This window comes from Carcharodon carcharias, chromosome 28 (genome assembly GCF_017639515.1).
Source record: "Carcharodon carcharias isolate sCarCar2 chromosome 28, sCarCar2.pri, whole genome shotgun sequence".
Lineage (NCBI taxonomy): Eukaryota > Metazoa > Chordata > Chondrichthyes > Lamniformes > Lamnidae > Carcharodon > Carcharodon carcharias.
The window spans coordinates 33,512,066-33,531,404 of record NC_054494.1 but is presented as its reverse complement, the minus strand read 5'-3'; the positions used below and the strand labels follow the sequence as shown (position 1 = coordinate 33,531,404).

General features: G+C 42.9%; 1 protein-coding gene across 2 annotated transcripts in view; it reads right to left on the bottom strand.

The window, feature by feature from the left end:
- Positions 1 to 19,339, bottom strand: part of sgpl1 (sphingosine-1-phosphate lyase 1) — a 72,188-nt gene that overhangs the window by 18,209 nt on the left and 34,640 nt on the right. For both annotated transcript variants that reach the window (XM_041176548.1, XM_041176549.1), the window contains exons 7-8: positions 6,037 to 6,125; positions 1,698 to 1,806 (exon numbers count right to left, since the gene is read on the bottom strand). In XM_041176548.1, coding sequence (XP_041032482.1) covers positions 1,698 to 1,806; positions 6,037 to 6,125 — 198 coding nt within the window. The remainder of the gene's footprint in view (positions 1 to 1,697; positions 1,807 to 6,036; positions 6,126 to 19,339) is intronic.

Genomic DNA, 19,339 nt, shown 5'->3' with positions numbered 1-19,339 from the left:
TTGAAGAACTTGTTTATTTAAAAATCAGGTTGCCCGCTATTTGAATAGACCATAACACAAAGGAGAAGAAATTAGGCCATTCGGCCCATCGGGTCTGCTCCGTCATTCAATCATGGCTGATAAGTTTCTCAACCCTATTCTCCCGCCTTCTCCGGATTGCCAATATCAGTGCCCACCCCCCAACCCCATATTATGAGGGTGGGCATGAAGGTAGCAGGCTGTGTGTCCACCCTATTTTACATTTTCTCCCGCCGCAAGTAAAACACACTTGGGAGGGGCACGTAAAATACAGCCCCATGTGGCTGTGATGTTCGATGTGTGTATTTTTAAAGTATATTTTTAGGCTTCAATCAGACAGTTAGAAGAGGACAGATGTAAACAACGCATATTGAAAAATCGAGATAATTTATCCTTCACTGGGTGACCTGCCGGGGGACAGGGCATGCAAATATTTAAATGAAGCGTTTATAATCGTGCAGCAGTTTGGGGAGATATTTTCAAAAGAGAAAATGAGGAGTTTTATTTTCCAAATAATAGAAGCTGTTACCTAGCCACATATGACAGGCAGGTTGGGCCGAATGGCCTCTGTTTGTGCTGTATCATTCAATGGTTCTATGATATAGCAGCTAATAGATATTTCCAGGTTTTTTCTGTGATAAACGCACGTAAAAAGCAACTGATGCCTCCACTGCGCTTCCTGTCCTCATTTCTGAGAGGTCAGGCTGCTTACAGTTAGCAAACACCTGATATTACACCCATCACTACAGATTACACCTTTTCTCCTTCACTATAAGGAATGGCCAAGGTATACTCCCACCCCTCTCCGCCCCCCCCCAACTCAGAGTCTGACAATCCACTCCACTTTGCCCAGGCAACTCAGCTTTATTCACACTTGTATTTCTGACTCTCTGGTTTTTCCAGTTTGAGTTTTAGCAGCGGCTGTTCTCTCCCCTCTATTCCCCTGAGGTGTCGACTCCTCACTGGGATACATCCCCACGTGTCCTGGCCACCCTGAGACACCAGGCTCAAATGGCAATCATTGGTACTCGAGTCCCCACAAAGTATTTGGCTATTTGACTGCAAAATGCAGCCCTCAATCCTTTACCTTACTCAATGCATACCCACTTCTGTCAGGGTTTACTGGTTGCCGATGGGAAGTGCAAATCCTGAACAGCATCACATTCCCCAACACAGCACCCCCTGAACCCACATGTAGCAGCCACAAGGTTTAAACTGTCTCACCAATACCACTGAGCTGCAATGATGAAAAATTGGCATTCATGAAAGACATAGAGCCTCAAGGCACAGAGAGCAGCAGAGCAGCTTCAGTGTTGGCAAGATCCTCAAGGAGCCATAAGTGAAGCCAGGAAGTATCTATCTTGGTTGTCCTAGAGTTTTAAAAAAGCATGCCCATGAAAGGAGGGAGAGAGTGAATATTTACACTTGACCTTACTGTACAGGCTGGGTGACAGGCAGGGAAGGGGAAGCCAAGAACTCCTGCTGATGGACATTACATTCAATACAGATTTTCCACGTTATCTACCCAGACCCATTATTTGCATAAGCAATATAGTCATGAGTCCAAAGTTAATGGCTGCTGAAAGGATCAAGTTCAGTGCTGAACTCCAACAATATCTCAGTAAAAAGCAGCATTTCTAAGTGCAATTTCATGAGCAGGAATCTTATCAGGCACCTACCTTCACGTCCACTTGCATTGTTCTTTTGTCCAATGGTACGTGTACTACTTTCATCCCAAAGTATTGAGCAGCCTTGTCGAAAGCAGCGTGGGCACTTATGGGAGCAACGCTGGAAGAGAGACACACGGGATTAAACGCTGGTATTGACTGTTTCGGACAACAAGCTGAGCAGTGCAGTCCATACAATAGGATTAATAGCCAGTGCAGTCGTTTTGACTCTGCAATTCCAACAGGCCAGGAGGTACATTGCTCATCAGCAACTGTACCAACCCAACTAATGCACCTTCACTACAAATATGTCAGTCGAGCACAGGACTCAACGACCTCAATCACACTGGATCTGACCACCTGACATTTTATATAAATACCCTCTGCACATCACCTCCAACAAGGTAACCAAAGGACATAAAAACCAATATTTTACTGTCCAAACAGAAACATTTTTATTGAAACATATAAGATTCTGAGCAGGTTTGACAGAGTAGATGCTGAGAGGATGTTTCCTCTTGTGGAGGAATCTAAAACTAGGGGTCACAATTTAAAAATAAGGGTTCTCCTATTTAAGATGGAGGTGAGGAGGAATTCCTTCTCTCAGTCGTTAGGGTGGGGGATATCTGAAACTCACTGCCTGAAAGGGTGGTAGAGGTGGGAACCACCTTACAGCATTTAAGTAGTATTTAAATGAACCCTTGAAACCCCATAGCATAGAATGCTACAGGCCAAGTGCTGGAAAATGGGATTAAAGTAGATGGGGGCTTGATGACAGGCGCTGACATGATGGGCCAAAGGGCCTCTTTCTGTGCTGTAAAACTCTATGATTCTATGTCAGTGGAGGCTGAGTCATTGACTATATTCAAAGCTAAGTTGGACAGATTTTTGATCTACAAGGAAGTTAAGGGTTGTGGTGGGCAGTCAGACAAGAAAGTGGAGTTTAGGCTACGATGAGATCAGCCATGATCTTATTACATGGTGGAGCAGGCTCAAGGGGCTGAATGGCCTAATCCTGCTCCTATATTTTTTTAATGATCTTATTTAATAGTTACAAGTACCTTCCCTGTGGCCGAGTTCAAGATCAATTGCATAATACAGTTTTTTCTTAAACGGAAGAGAGTGATGGCGTGGGAAAAACTTCAGAAACCTGGCACCACTTAGTGAGCACAGGTTGTAACTACATTGTTACAGTTGACATAAAAATAATGAGTGGCAAATGTTGCCATCACAATTTACAATGGGAAATGTGGTCAAGAATCAAGAAATGCTTCTTTTGTAGGCAAACATGGCAGCTGATTATTTGCGCACAGCAAGATCCCACAAAATAAATGCTGGCCGAGACACTGCTGTTCTCTGACATGGAGTCTTCTGCATCCACCTCAAGAGACGGATGGGACCTTAGTCTCATCTGGAAGACAGCAAAGCAAACAGCTCAGCGCTCCCTCGCCACTGCACTGAAGTTTAGGCTCAAAGTTACGATGATCTTATTAAATAGTGGAGCAGGCTCAAGGGGCCGAATGGTCTACTCCTGCTCCTATATTTTTTAATGATCTTATTTAATAGTTACAAGTACCTTCCCTATGGCCTAGTTCTCTGCCATGCTTAACTGGCTACCAGGTTTCCCTTGTTAGAACAGCATTTCAAAGTAATTCACCCCTTTTTTTCAAAATTCATTTTTAATTTTTATCCACTTATTTTTCATTTATTCATTGTTTTATCCCCCCCCTTTTTTTAAATCCCATTTTCGATCCTTTTTCCCCACCACCGCCCCCTCCCCCTCCCCCCACCCCAGCCCCACAAGGCCCATCTGTTACTTGTTCATGTTGTTCTTTTCAGAGTGCTTACCTGTGTTCTGAGATGATCACATTCTGCTTTCTTACCTTTGCTATCAACACCTTTTTTACCCTTACCACTACCATTAACGCTCCCTTTGTCCCTCTGTCCATGACATCTCTGGCAATCTCTCCTTTGCCTCCACCTATCACTGGCCTTCTATCCAGCTTCACCCGCTCCACCCCACTTAAAAAGTATAAATTTCATCACATTTCCACTTCTCTGTAGCTCTGAATCAGGATCATACAGACTCGAAACATCAGCTCTGTTTCTCTCTCCATAGATGCTGTCAGACCTGCTGAGTTTTTCCAGCATTTTCTGTTTTTGTTTCAAAGTAATTAGTTGGGTGAGAAGCACTTTAATGAATTTCTGAGACGTGATCAAGGGGCTGTATCCACGCAAGTTTGTTTAAAACTCTCCCCTCCCACATTACCAAACTTTCGCAGATCATGAAAAGAAGTTTTCTTTCAAGCTCTGATGTAAACAAGGCCTTAAAACCCACTTACCCTCCCTTGGTTACCAACATTGTAACGATGTGTGTCAGGAAAAGTGCTGCAGGAAGTCACAGTATTACAGTCATGTCCAGCAAGTCCTTATGAGGGAGAAGGAACTTTAATCTTCTCACCAAAAGCCAAATCTCAATTTTAAAAAAGGCAGTGACTTTTAAAACATAAACACACTTCAAAAAGTTTTGTTCACTTTACATTTTTACAGGGATACTGGTCGATGAAAGAACCTCTTAACAATAGAGAGACCAGCAGCCTAACGGAAAGGTTTGATAAACACTTCTGCATTAAGATAGTGCTTCCTTTAATAGTCGCAACTTGTCTCCTCAGACTAGATCAGTAGGCAACATGAAACACGGAGTATCTCCCTCAGTCAGCTGCAGACTAGGCTGTTAACACCCCAAGAACAGCGCCCCACACAAACAGAGGCCTGCAAATGTCCCTCGAATGATGGAGACAGTTTCATGAGAGTTGTGTGTTCAAACCCAGCCCTATTTGATTATAAACCCAAAGTGTCCCCACCCCGCAAGGCCATTGTCCCTGCCTTCATTCAGGGTTGGTGAATGTGATGCAGATGACACACACTTAAATCTTTTGGAAATCTTTAAGCAAAGTAAGTCTAATGAGAAATTATTAGCCTAAATGCGATACATGGCAGGGCTGTGCATGTTGCACACATTTTCACAGTCCACCATTCTATAACTGATACATCCAACATATTGTGACAACACATTCTGGATTATTATACAGACACCAGCTTTCAACAACACATTACACACATCAGTGAGTAACTGAAATTACCCTTCCTCTGCTCAATAAACCGACTCCATACGGTTAGCATAACTAGCTTTTCCAGGCCATACAGATCATGTTAATAAGCCTGACACAGAAACCTTTTGTATTGTCACTCAATCTACAGTAAACACTAAAGTGATTATTTATTTAGATCCCACAGGTGTCGACTAAATTGGAGCCATTTACAGAGACTCAAAAGGTGATGGATGCATATTGAAAGGAGATTTTCTGAACCTGAGTTATACCGAGGCTCTCCAGGGACTATCAACTTGTAATTTTTTTAAAAACAGGTAACTTATCCACCTCTAAGGTACTTCATAGAATCAAATAAAGCAGAAGGAGACCATTCAGCCCACCATGCCTGTGCCAACTCTTCGAAAGAGCTATCCAATTAGTCCAACCCCCTGTTCTTTCCCCATAGCCCTGAAAATATTTCCTTTTGAAGTATTTATCCAATTTCCTTTTGAAAGTTAATACTGCATGTGTCCACCAGCCTTTCATTCCAGTGCATTCCAGCTCGCAACTTTCTTTCTTATGCAATAAGAGACTATTTATTTAGTGTCTCATCCCCAAGCGATTTGCCTTTTATTTATTTCATTTTGTTATTCCAACTTACTCCTTATTTTGCCAAGTGCCAAGCTCATCAGATTGCTGATACTTCAGTCTTTAATGACAGGGATATACCAGTTTTTGCTTGTGCAAAGTAAGAAGTAACTCTGATGTCTGTTTTCCAACTTACAACAACAACTTGCATTTATAAAGCACCTTCAGCAGAGTCAACGCCCAAAGGCGCTTCTCAGGGCCGTTACCAAACACAATCTGACGCAGAGCCACAAAAGGAGAAGTTAGGTCAGGTGGACCAAAAAACTTAGTCAAAGAGGTGAGTTCTAAGGAGCATCTTAAAGGAGGAGAGAGAGGTAGAGGGCCAGGAGGGAATTCCAGAATTCAGAGCCCAGGCAGCTGAAGGCACAGCCACCAATGATGCAGCAAAGGAAATCACGATGAATTCAGTGGCATCACAGCTTGGAGGGCGCAACTGGATTGAAAAATTAGTCTTAAACGTCCGATGAATCAAACGTACTTATCAATCCGAAGAGGCATTGAAATAGTTCACAATCGAAGTAACAGTTCATGGTATCGAATATTCAAAAATCCATTAGTAATAAAAGGGAAATAACCCCACATCCTCTTCATGGAAGACACCTGTAACTTACATTTCGGGATATTTCACTCCTCGTTCAGCCCCAAGGTCTCTGTAAGCTTTGCAAGCCATGAGGATACTTTCAGTCCCACCAGACGTCACCTGCAAAAGCAAGGCCAGTTCAGGATTTACAACCTTTACATTCTCCTATCCTAGGGCATCTCTCATCACCAAGGAACCTTTCACTCCGCTACATAAGTCAGCACTTGCAACGTAAGCGCTTTGGCAGACTGAGCAACGTTTATACTTGATGAATAACAAGATTTTGGAATTACACAGCACAAAAGGAGGCCATTCAGCCCAGCATTCTTGTTCTGGCTCTTCCAAAGAGCTATTCAATTAATCCCACTCTGCTGATCTTAAAAATGCATTCACAATTACTGATTTTCAAGTGCCAGCCATGGCTCAGTAGGTAGCACAGCACTCAGCCTAGATGTTGCGGGTTCAAGTCCCACTCCAGAATCTTGGACCCATAATCTAGGCTGACACTTTTAAGTGCAATACAGAGTAGAGTGAATGCTGCACTGTCCAATGATGTTTGGGATGATACATTAAATTGAGGTTCCACCTGTCCTCTTAGATGGACTTAAAAAACCCCAGGCTATATATTTTTTAAAAAGAGATGCAGTAGTTTACTGGTGTGAAACTTTAAACATTTTAACATTCGATGAAACAATTTATTGCCCTTCCCTGTCCAGTTTATGGAGTCACTCTTGTTCAAACTTCCTCCAGTTCCTTCCACTTCTCTTTTCCTCTCAGTTTCTTCAGGGATTTTTCTGCTCTGTCCTCCCCTCCACTCCTCTTCCCAAATTAGTCTTTCCTGATTTATCCTTCACCACCTCCCCACGGCTCTGATCCGCTTCTATGTAGGAATCTAAATGTTGCAATGAGCTCTGGACAGGAGTTCCGATTCATAAAGTCACTATCCCTAGTCCATTACAGCTGAGTCTGAAGAGCAGCAGGGGCGAGACTCCAGTGACGGATGAGTCAAGGCGGAGAGGACGACATTTTTCAGAGGAGATTGTGAAGGACAGAAAGCAATTTTTTTTTTTTGCAAATGACAGTCACCACCATTGGAATGAGCGTGATTGGACTGCTATATAAAGTGGACAGTGAAACCAAATAGTGAAGTAAAACTTTTTTAAGATACAGGAACTCTCACTAAGCATCAGTCTCTCCTATTTGTCAGCAGCTGAATCCAGAATCTCCTTGTGCTTAAACAAGGTGCAGAGAGCTGATTGAAAATGTTTGAAGACCCAACTTTGAGGCTTGTCGGGGAATTGTGTACTCGAAAAGGAAAAAGGACCTGCAGGGCTATGGGGGAAGAGCAATGTGGTGTGGGAATAATTGGATCTCTCTTTCAAATAACAGAACAGGCACGATGGGTCGAATGGCAGCCTTCTATGCTGTAGGATTTGATATGGAAAATTCCCTCAAAAATTCACTGATCTGCTGTACACATGCAACACTTTTTTTTTTAATTCATTTGTGGAATGTGGGCATTGCTAGCAAGGGAACTTGATATCTCAAAGCCAGGATTTGCAGTTCCCGTTTTTCTGCATTATTTGTTGATTTGTTATTGAATAAAATGCTACAGCACAGAAGCAGTCCCCATAACAGATAATAACCTTTCAGCTTCGTCAGTCACCTGCCTTCACACTTAGCCGGACAGAGGCATAAAATGAACAGTTCAAAGCATCAATTTCAAAACAAGATGGGAGTTAAATTGCCATCAAGGCAACCGCAGGGCACCACTAATTTGAAATTGTAACAGATGCACAATGGCCAAATCTAGATTCACTGCATCACAGTCCAGCACTTAGTCACTATGGTGACTTAAACACAAGCTCCTCCCATTTGAGCAGCGATGATGGTCAACTCCAAGGTAAAGAGCAAGGCAATGTCTGCAATAATTATGTGCCCACTCTAGGGGAAAGTGTAGATGAGCCTGAACTCAGGCTGCAGCCCAAAGTATATGTGTGACAGTTCACCTATTGAAAGACTGGTTTGTACAGTCATCCTGGTATAAGGAGGAATGTCACAAGCAGCTTCACAATCGGCCTTTGAACTATGACGCTACTGACAGTCAACAGAGCAAATAAGAGAACGTGACTGTTTAAACCATTCGAATTATGTCCATAACATACCCACAAGACATAGGAGCAGAAGTGGGCCATTCAGCCCACCAAGTCTGCTCCGCCATTAAATGAGATCTGATAATCCTCAATCCCACTTCCCTGCCTTTTCCCCATAACCTTTGATCCCTTAAGAATCTGTCTACCTCAGCCTTGAATATATTTAACAACTCAGCCTCTACAGCCCTCGCAGTAAAGCATTCACAAATTCACTGCCCTCAGAGAAGAAATTCCTCCTCATCTCTGTCTTAAACGGGCAACCCCTTAGTCTGAGATTATGCCCTCCGGTCCTAGACTCTCCCACAAGGGGAAACAATCTCTCAGCATCTACTCTGACAAGCTCCCTAAGAATCTTATATGTTTCAATAAGGACACCTCTCATTCTTCTAAACTCCAATGAGTACAGGCCCAACCTCTCCTCATAAGAAAATCCCTCCATCTCAGGATCAACCTAGTGAACCTTCTCCGGACTGCCTCCAATGCCAGTATATCTTTCCTTTGATAAGGGAACCAAAACTGTTCACAGTATTCTAGGTGTGGTCTAACTAGTGCCTTGTATCGTTTTAGCAAGACTTCCCTATTTTTATACTTCATTCACTTTGAAATAAAGGCTAACATTCCATTTGCTTTCCCTATTACCTGCTGAACTTGCATGTTAGCTTTTTTAATGATTTTCCCAATCTACATGAAGATTAAAGTCAATTATTAATGCACTGCCTTTTTTACATGTCCCGATTTATTCTCTGTCCTACAGTAAAGCTACTGTTAGGGGGCCTATAAACTGACTCCCACTAGTGTCTTCTTCCTTGTTATTTCTTACCTCCATCCATATGGATTCTACATCTTCCCGATCAAAGATAATTTCTTGCTATTGTACTTATTGCATCTCGTACTAACAAAGCTACCCCACCACCCTTTCCTTCCTGCCTGTCCTTCTGAAAAATCACATATCAATGAATATTTCATTCCCAGCTTTGATCTCCCTGTAACCATGTCTCTGTAATGACTATAAGATCATACCCATTAACCTCTATTTGTACCATTAATTCATTTATTTTGTTCCCGAATACTACATGCATTTAAGTAAAAAGCCATTAATTTTGCCTTATCATCATTTTTTCCCCTTTGATCCTATTTATTGTTGGTTTTTTTAATGGTTGTACACTCTGTCCCTTCCTGTCACACTCTGGGTATCATCATAGCTGCCCTGAAATGCTGCCATATCATTTTGCTTTGTAAGCCCACGTATCCCCTCTCCAGAACCCTCCCCCCTTTATTTAATTTAAAGCCCTCTCTATAGCCCTAGTTATTCGATTTGCCAGGACACTGGTCCCAGCATGGTTCAAGTGAAGCCTGTCACATAGGAACAGCTCCCTTCTACCCCAGTACTGGTGCCCCATGAGCTGAAACCCATTCCTCCCACACCAATCTTTGAGCCATGATTTAACTCCTTGACTTTATTTACCCTATGCCAGTTTGCCCATGGCTCAGATAGTAATCCCAGAACCTTGGAGGTTCTGCTTTCTAATTTAGCTCCTAACTGTTCAAATTCTTTCAGCAGAACCTCTTTTCTAGTCCTATCAATGTTATTGGTACCAATGTGGATGACGACAACTGGATCACTCCTCTCCCACTCCAAGTTCCTCTCCAGCCCTGAGGAGATATCCTTAACCCTGGCCCCAGGCAGGCGACACAGCCTTCGAGACTCAAGCTCAGCTGCAGAGAACAGTATCTATGCCCTTAATTATACTTTCCCCTCCCACTACTATGTTCCTATTTCCTTCCCCCACTTGAATGGCTCCCCGCACCATGCCATGGTCAGTTCGCTCATTCTCCCCACAGCCAGCGTTCTTGTCCACGCAACTTGCAAGAACCCTGTAACTGCTGGACAATTGCAGGGGCCGAGGCTCCTCGAACACTACCCCCTGGGTCTCCGTACCTGCCTCACCTGCAGTCACACCTTCCTATCCCTGACTACAGACCAAATTTGAATTACCTAATCTGAGGAATGTGACCGCCTCCTGGAACAAGTGTCCAGGTAACTTCCCCCTCCCTAATGTAGCACAGTGTCTGCAGCTCGGACCCCAGCTCCCCAACTTGGATCCGAAGTTCCTCAAGCTGCAAACATTTACTACAGATGTGTTCGATCTAGATCATCTTGGTGTCCAGCAGATCCTACATGCTGCAGCAGCAACACGTGCTGCCCAAGCTAAATTGGCTGTTCCCTGAAGACGATTTTGTACAATCCCCAGCACTTACACAGCCTCCTATATTGGGAAAATGGCACTAACCATTTGTGATCGCTCCAGGAGTCAATCCCAAGCGTAGAACTCAGAAAGTGCAGCAACTGTTTCTGATAGTTTTATAAGTACTTAAAACAACAACTTGCGTTTATGTAGCACCTTGTAAAGGGTCCTAACCAGCTTCACAAGAATGTTAAACAAAACCTGACCCTGAACCACAATGGATGATATTATGACAGGAGGGAAAAGTTTGGTTAAAGAGGTAGGTTTCGAGGAAGCTTTAAAGCAGGAAAGAGAGGGGTTCAGGGAGCGAATTACACATCTTAGGTCCAATGCAGCTGACGCTGAAGACATCGCCACCAATGGTGCAGCGATTAAACTTAAGGCTGCTCAGTAAACCAGGATTGGAGAAGCGCAAAAATCTCTGAGGATTGTAGGACTAGAGCAGAGATAAGAATGGGTGAGACCATGGAGGAATTTGAAAACAAGGATGAGATTTTCAAAACTGAGGCGTTGCTGAACTGGGAGCCAATGCAGGCAAACAGGACTCAGCACGAGTTAGAATATGAACAGCAGAATTCTGAATGAGTTCAGTTTTACCCCGTACTTATCTATTTCAAAGGTTTTGCTGATTTCAGACAAATTTGAGTCTTTGAGCAGTTTCAACCAGCTGTTCACACCTGGTTACAGTGTGAGTAATTTAGTGATGAGTTTCTGAATGTAACTGTTAACTATTAGGAGGGGGAGCTGCTCAGTGAGATGTCCTGGTTTGTTTAAAATATACGTTACTTTGCTATTTGGTTTCACTCTGTGCCTCGTAAAGCAACAGAATCACACTCACACTAACATGCTCACTGTACAGGGTGGGAGACTGTTAGTTCCCAAATCAGACAGTTTTTTTTCAATGGTCCAAAAGAACATAACCTTTTGAAAACAGCACTAGAGAAGAAATTTTCTGTTGGGGAAAATATGGTGAGCCCGATAATTTAAAGTACAGAAGTAATATGTTCATCAATTTCAATGGGATGATGCATCATAGCGGTAGAATTTTTACAGCACAGCAGGTGCCCATTTGACCCATCATGCTTGTGTCATTTTTTGCTCTTAAAAAGAGCTACCATTGTTCCATTGATCCATGGTCGAATTAACCATCTTCATAAAGAAATTTCTCCTAACGTGCTCCTTCATTTTTGCACCATGCTCAACGTCTAACAGAAAAGATTAATGAATAGCCAGTGTACTCCGCACTTGCTGTCGGCTTCTCAAAATGATTTAACCCAGTGACAATGAGAAGCGGAACTGGATGCATGTTCACAAAATCGCAAAGCACAGAAGGAAGTCATTCGGCCCATCGTACCATACCGCCTCTTTGAAAAAGACATAGCCAAATCAGTCCCACTCCCCATCTTGGTGTGCCTCCCCAGCCCTGTAAATGTTTTCCTTTCCAAGTATGCATCCAGTCCCCTTTCATGTCAGACTTCCTGGAACTACACTTCTTTTCCATTACGGGCTTTGAGTCCGAATTTGGAAAACCTTGTGTAATCCCACAAGACACAAAGTCTAGACTGTGGCATAAACAAAGTTGGATGCCATGAAACCCATTAGAAATTATTCTTGGGAGAAAAAAAAGAACTTACTGAGTGGATGTTGCCTGGCAGCACTATATTAGAGGATTAGGTTATTTACTTGATGTGTTTATGCATCAGTCATGAAGTGTCATTTCAAGCCAAGCAAGTCTGACATTTTGCCAGGAACTGCTTAAAGATGTCTGTCTTTTGTGAAAGATCAATTAGCTGATAATGAAGGGGAATGGAACTGTACAAATTGGAGGGGTTTTTTTTATAACCACACCAGGGATTGATTGCTAAAACAACCAACATCATAGTGAACACCCCCACTCCAACCAAACATCAGCACATCTCTTCTCCCCTTACTGGTTCAAGATCTTGTGCTCTTTTTAAAAGTCTTGCATGGGATGTGGGCATTTGTTGCCCATCCCTAACTGTCCTTGAACTGAGTGGCTTGCTAGGCCATTTCAGAGGAACAGTGAAGAGTCAACCACATAGCTGTGGGTCCGGAGACCAGGTCTGTAAGTCAGACTAGGTAAGGACAGCAGATTTCCCTTCCTAAAGGACATCTGTGAACCAGATGTGTTTTTATGACAATTGATGGTAGTTTCATGGTCACCACTGCTGAGATTAGCTTTCAGTTCCAAATTTTTTTTCTAATCGATTACTTGAAGTTAAATCCCACCAGCTGCCATGTGGGATTTAAACCTGGGTCCTCCGAGCTTTAGCCTGGACCTCTGGATTATTATTCCAATGACATGACCACTACACCACCGTCTTAGAGGTCTGAATTGACATTAAATTACTGTGCAATAATAGAAAGGAATTAGAAAACCTCTATTTGTGCCATTAATTCATTTATTTTGTTCCAAATACTATGTACATTTAAGTAAAGAGCCATTAATTTTGCCTTTTTAATCAATTCCCCCCCCCCCCTTAACCATATTTGCTGATTTTTTTAATGTTTCGACACTCTGTCCCTTCCTGTCACGTTCTGGGTATCATTGCCTAAATAGCTGCCCTGCAATGCTGCCATATCCTTTTGCTTTGTAAGCCTACAAATGGACAGTAAGAGCTTCTTTAAATGTACAAAAAGAAGAGAGAGGCCAAAGTGAACATAGGCCCCTTAGAGAATAAGGCTGGGGAAATAATGGGGAACTAGGAAATGGCAGAGGAGTTGAATAAATACTTCGCATCAGTCTTCACAGTAGAAGACACTAACAGCATTCCAAAAATACTAAATAATCAAGGGGCAAAAGGGTGGAAGGGGGGAGGAAATAAATACAATAACTATCACTAGAGAAAAAATATTATGGAAACTAATGGGGCTAAAGGCCGATAAGTCCCCTGGACCTGATGGGTTGCATCCTAAGATATTAAAGGAAGTAGCTACAGAGATAGTGGAGGCACTGGTAATAATCTTCCAAGAATCTTTAGATTCTGGAAAAGTCCCAGAGGATTGGAAAACTGCCAATGTAACACCCTTATTCAAAAAGGGAGGGAGACAAAAAACGGTTAACTATAGGCCAATTAGCTTAGCATCCTTCATTGGGAAAATGGTAGAGTCTATTATAAAGGATGTAATAGCAGAGCATTTAGAAATGAATAATATAATCAAGCAGAGTCAGCATGGCTTCATAAAAAGAAATCATGCCTGGCAAATTTATTAGAATTCTTTGAGGAGATCACAAGCAGGATAGATAAAGGGGAACCAGAAGATGTAATATATTTGGATTTCCAAAAGGCGTTCAATAAGGTACCGCACATAAGGCTACTTAAGATAAGAGCCCATGGTGTTGGGGGTGATATATTAGCACGGTTAGAGAATTGGCTAACTAATAGAAGACAGAGTTGGGATAAGGGGGCATTTTCAGGATGGAAACCTGTAACTAGTGGAATACCACAGGGATCAGTGCTGGGGCCACAAATATTTACAATTTATATTAATGACTTGGATGAGGGAAATAAATGTACTGGCACCAAGTTTGCAGATGACACAAAAATAGATGGGAAGGCAAGTGATGAGGATGACACAAAGAGTCTACAGAGGGATATTGGTCGGTTAAGTGAGTGGGCAAAAAACTTGGCAGGTGGAATATAATGTGGGAAAGTGTGAGGTTATGCACTTTGGCATGAAGAATAGAGGAGCTGAATATTATTTAAATGTAAAAAGGCTGCAGAAAGCTGCAGTAGAGAGGAATTTGGGGATCCTCGTGCATGAATCCCAAAAAAGCTAGCATACAAGTTCAACAGGTAATAAGGAAGGCAAATGGAATGTTGGCCTTTATTTCATAGAGAATGGAGTATAAAAATAGGGAAGTCTTGCTAAAACTATACAAGGCACTAGTTAGACCACACCTAGAATACTGCGAACAGTTTTGGTCCCCTTACCTAAGGAAAGATGTATTGGCATTGGAGGCAGTCCGGAGAAGGTTCACTAGGTTGATCCCAGGTACGGAGGGATTTTCATACGAGGAGAGGTTTAGTAGGTGGGCCTGTACTCATTGGAGTATAAAAGAATGAGGTGATTGCACTGGAGGGTGTGCAGAGGAGATTCACCAGGATGTTGTCTGGAATGAAACATCTAAGTTATGAAGAGAGGCTGGATAGACTTGAGTTGTTTTCGTTGGAGCAGAGAAGACTGAGGGACGACCTGATCGTGGTGTACAAGATTATGAGGGGCATGGACAGGGTGGATAGGGAGCAGCTGTTCCCCTTAGTTGAAGGGACAGTCACGAGGGGACACAAGTTCAAGGTGAAGGGCAGGAGATTTAGGGGGGATGTGAGGAAAACCTTTTTTACCCAGAGGGTGTTGACGGTCTGGAATGTGCTGCCCGGGAGGGTTGTGGAGCAGGTTGCCTCACATCCTTGAAAAAGTACCAGGATGAGCACTTGGCACATCATAGCATTCAAGGTTATGGGCGAAGTGCTGATAAATGGGATTAGGTAGGAAGGTCAGGTGTTTCTCACGTGTCGGTGCAGACTCGATGGGCTGAAGGACCTCTTCTGCACTCTGTGATTCTGTGTGACCTTATTGAAACATAAAGGATTCTTAGGAAGCTTGATAGTGTAGATGCTGAGAGGTTGTTTCCTCTTGTGGGGGAGTCTAGGGCCAGAGGGCCTATTCTCATAGTAAGGGGTCGCCCATTTCAGACAGAGATGAGGAGGAATTTCTTCTCTCAGAGAATAGTTAATCTGTGCAATTCTTTACCACAGAGGGCTGTAGAGGCTGGGTCGTTAAGTATATTCAAGGCTGAGATAGACAGATTTTTAATCAGTAAAGGAGAAAAGGCAAGAAAGTGGAATTGAGGCTTATCAGGCCAGCCATGATCTCATTTAATGGCGGAACAGACTCGATGAGCCAAATGGCCTACTTCTGCTTCTACATCTAATGATCTCTGCTGCCGGTGGGGCAGGACACACCCAAGGATGGTGATGGTGGTATCTGTGACATTATCTATAAGATATGATTCCATGAGGATGACATAGAAACTAGGAGCAGGAGTAGGCCATTCAGCCCTTTGAGCCTGCTCCACCATTCATTATGATCATGGCTGATCATCCAACTCAATAGGCTGCTCCCGCTGTCTCCTCATACCCTTTGATCCCTTTCGCCCCAAGAACTATATCTAACTCCTTCTTGAAAACATACAATGTTTTGGTCTCAACTACTTTCTGTGGTAACGAATTTCACAGGCTCACTACTCTCTGGGTGAAGAAATTTCTCCTCGTCTCAGTCCTAAATGGTCTACCCCGTATCCTCAGACTGTGACCCCTGGTTCTGGACTCCCCCCACCATCAGGAACATCCTTCCTGCATCTTCCCTGTCTAGTCCTGTTAGAATTTTATAGGTTTCTATGAGATCCTCCCTCATTCTTCTGAGCTCCAGCGAATATAATCCTAATCGACTCAATCTCTCCTCATATGTTAGTCCCGCCATCCCAGGAATCAATCGGGTAAACCTTCACTGCACTCCCTCTATAGCAAGTACATCCTTCCTCAGATAAGGAAACCAAAACTGCACACAATATTCCAGGTGTGGTCTCACCAAAGCCCTGTACAATTGCAGCAAGACATCCCTGTTCCTGTACTCGAATCCTCTGGCTATGAAGGCCAACATACCATTTGCCTTCTTTATCGCCTGTTGAACCTGCATGCTTACCTTCAGCGACTGGTGTACAAGGATACTCAGGTCTTGTTGCATTCCCCTCTCTCAATTTATAGCCATTCAGATAATAATCTGCCTTCCTGTTTTTGCTACCAAAATGGATAACCTCACATTTATCCACATTATACTGCATCTGCCCCACTCACTCAGCTTGTCCAAATCACACTGAAGCATTTCTGCATCCTCCTCACAGCTCACCCTCCCAACCAGCTTTGTGTCATCGCAAATTTGGAGATATTACATTTAATTCCCTTATCTAAATCATAATGTATATTGTGAATAACTGGGGACCTAGCACTGATCCCTGTGGTACCCCATTAGTCACTGCCTGCCATTCGGAAAAAAACCCGTTTATTCCTACTCTTTGTTTCCTGTCCGCCAACCAGTTTTCTATCCATCTCAATATAGTACCCCCAGTCCCACGCGCTTTAATTTTATTATGTCAGGCTTTTGCTTGACTCGTCTGTGAGACCACTCTCCAAATTTTGACATTAGCCCCCAGATGTTAGTAAGGAGGACTTTGAAGGGTCGATAGAGCTGAGTTTACCGTTGTAATTTCCGGTGCCTCAGTCGATGCTGGGTGGTCCATCCAGTTTCATTCTTTTTTTGAGACTTTGTAGCGGTTTGATACAACTGATTAAACCACATCTCTATGGGTCTAGAGTCACATGTAGGCCAGACCAGGTAAGGACGGCAGATTTCCTTCTCCAAAGGACTTTAATGAACCAGATGGGATTTTATGACAATCAAAAATAGTCATTATTAGACTTTTAATTCCAGATTTTTACTGAATTAAAATTCCACCATCAAACTCGGGTCCCCAGAGCACTACCCAGGGTCTCTGGATTACTAGTCCAGCAACAATATAACTACATCATCGCCTCTCCCTATGTTGAGAGGCTGAGTAAATTGGGCTTATATTGTCTGGAGTTTAAAAGAACGTGAAGCAATCTCATTGAAACCTACAAAATTCTGAAGGGGCTTGATAAGGTAAACGTTGAGAGATTGTTTCTACTAGTTGAGCAGTCTAAAACACGGGGAAACAGCCTCAGGATAAGGGGCCAATCATTTAGGGCTGAGATGAGGAGAAATCATAAAAACATAAGAACTACGAACAGGAGTAGACCATTTGACCCCTCAAGCCTGCTCCGCCATTCAACATGGTCATGGCTGATCTGCTTGGTTTGTGACTCTTCGGAATTCTCTACCCTGGAGGGTTGTGGATGCTCCGTTGTTGAATACATTTAAGGCTGGGATAGACAAATTTTTGGTGCCTCGGGAAATAAAGGGATATGGGGAGCAGGCAGAAAAATGGAGTTGAAGGCCAACATCAGCCATCAGGCTACAGGTCTACTCCTGCTCCTATTTCTTGTGTTGTGTTATGATTCTGAATTCTTTGCCTCCAGTATCCTAACCAGACTCTAAATGTTAATCACTTTAGGTGAAAAACTGATTCCAGGCATCAGCCATGAAAACATTTTCAACCACTTTTAATCACATTTACAGCACAGAAGCATGCCATTCAGCTTAACAGATCCATATCAGTGTTAATGCTCCACTCAAGCCTCCTCCCATCTTATTTCATTTCAGCCTATCAGCATATCCTTCTATTCTATTCTCCCTCATGCTTTTACCTAGCTTCTCTTTAACTTTATCTATACCTAACTTTTATCTTTACACTATTCACCTCAAAAACTCCCTGTCATAGTGAGTTCCACATTCTCACCACCCTCTGGCTAAAGAAGTTTCTTCTGAATTTTTGATTGGATTTTTTAGTGACTATCTTATATCTATAGCCCCTAATTTTGATCTCCCCCACAAAATAGGAACAACCTTTTGATGGCATCCCTGTCAAATCAAACCCTTTGAAGACCTCCAACAGGTCACACCTTAAGCCTTCTTTTTTCCAAGGAAGAGACACCCAGGCTTTATAGTCTTTCCTGATCATCATTGCCTCTCTCAGTTCCGGTATCAACCTTTGTACCCATGTCCTGTATCTTTTATGAACTTTAAATAACGGTCCTGTAATAGTGAGCACCTTCTGCTCTCAAAGGTCCTTGAAAAGGTTGAAGTGTCTCTGTGCAGTCAGCAGAATCTGCAAACATCTGGAACATTCCCAGTGACAAGAACTGTACGACCTGACTAGAAGCAAAACCTATTCTCAGCAATGATGGCCTTAGACTTGTATTCTACTGATTTAATTACACTTATTATTGGCTGCTGTTCTGCAATGATTGGACTTATATAACATTGCACCGACCATCACTCCCAGGTAGACGTCTTTCATTATAACTAGCTGAACAGCAGCAATTGACCACAGCAGCTGTGTTTAAGATCCCTAGTTTGAAATGCGAAGGACAGCATGCATGAAAAATCAATACTTTCAATGTAAACAAAGTTTGATAATGCTTTTACAGCCAGGCATCACACTGTGATTCCACAGTGGCCAAATGTACCAAGGCAGCTTGAACAGCCTTTAGACAGTAGCTGTTTACAGTAAAACTTCCATGCTTAATACACAATGTGGTTTTGGAATCTCAAGTCAGCACCAAGGTAGTTCAGAAACTTCAATAATCACAGCATGGATTCTCTATGTGTACACCAAAACAACAGGCAATATTATAGTAAAAGGAAAAATGTGTAGAGCTAATCGGAAACAGCTGGGGGAGGGGAACTAATTGAACAGTTCTTTCAAAGAGCCGACCACAGGCACAATGGGCTGAGTGGCCTCCCTTTGGTGTTCTACAATTCTATTCTGCATCCCTGGCACCTCAACTATACTTTGGCTTTAGACATGGGGACACCCTTGAATAGCTCTTGTATATCAAGACAATTGTGCTGCTCTTATTTTAATGCTGTATGGATTATGTCAGCCTTTCCACGTCAGATGGGTTTAACTGAGACCCCCAAGGTTCTGCCATGGAATCTTGGAATTATAATGACTGATGGCAGCCCCTCGTCTCTGCCTGTCTGCCACCTCCTCTCGTCCTCCAAGATCTCTGCGCTCCTTAAGTTCTGGCCTCATGATTCCCAACTTCCTTCGCTCCACCTTTGGCAGTCATGCCTAGCAGCTGAAAAGGTCCTAAGCTCTGGAATTCCCTCACTAAACCGTTCTCCCTGTCTTTCAGACACTCCTTAAAGCTTTACCTCTTTCAGCAACCCTTAGGTCATCTGACCCAGTATCTCAGGCTTCTCAACTTCT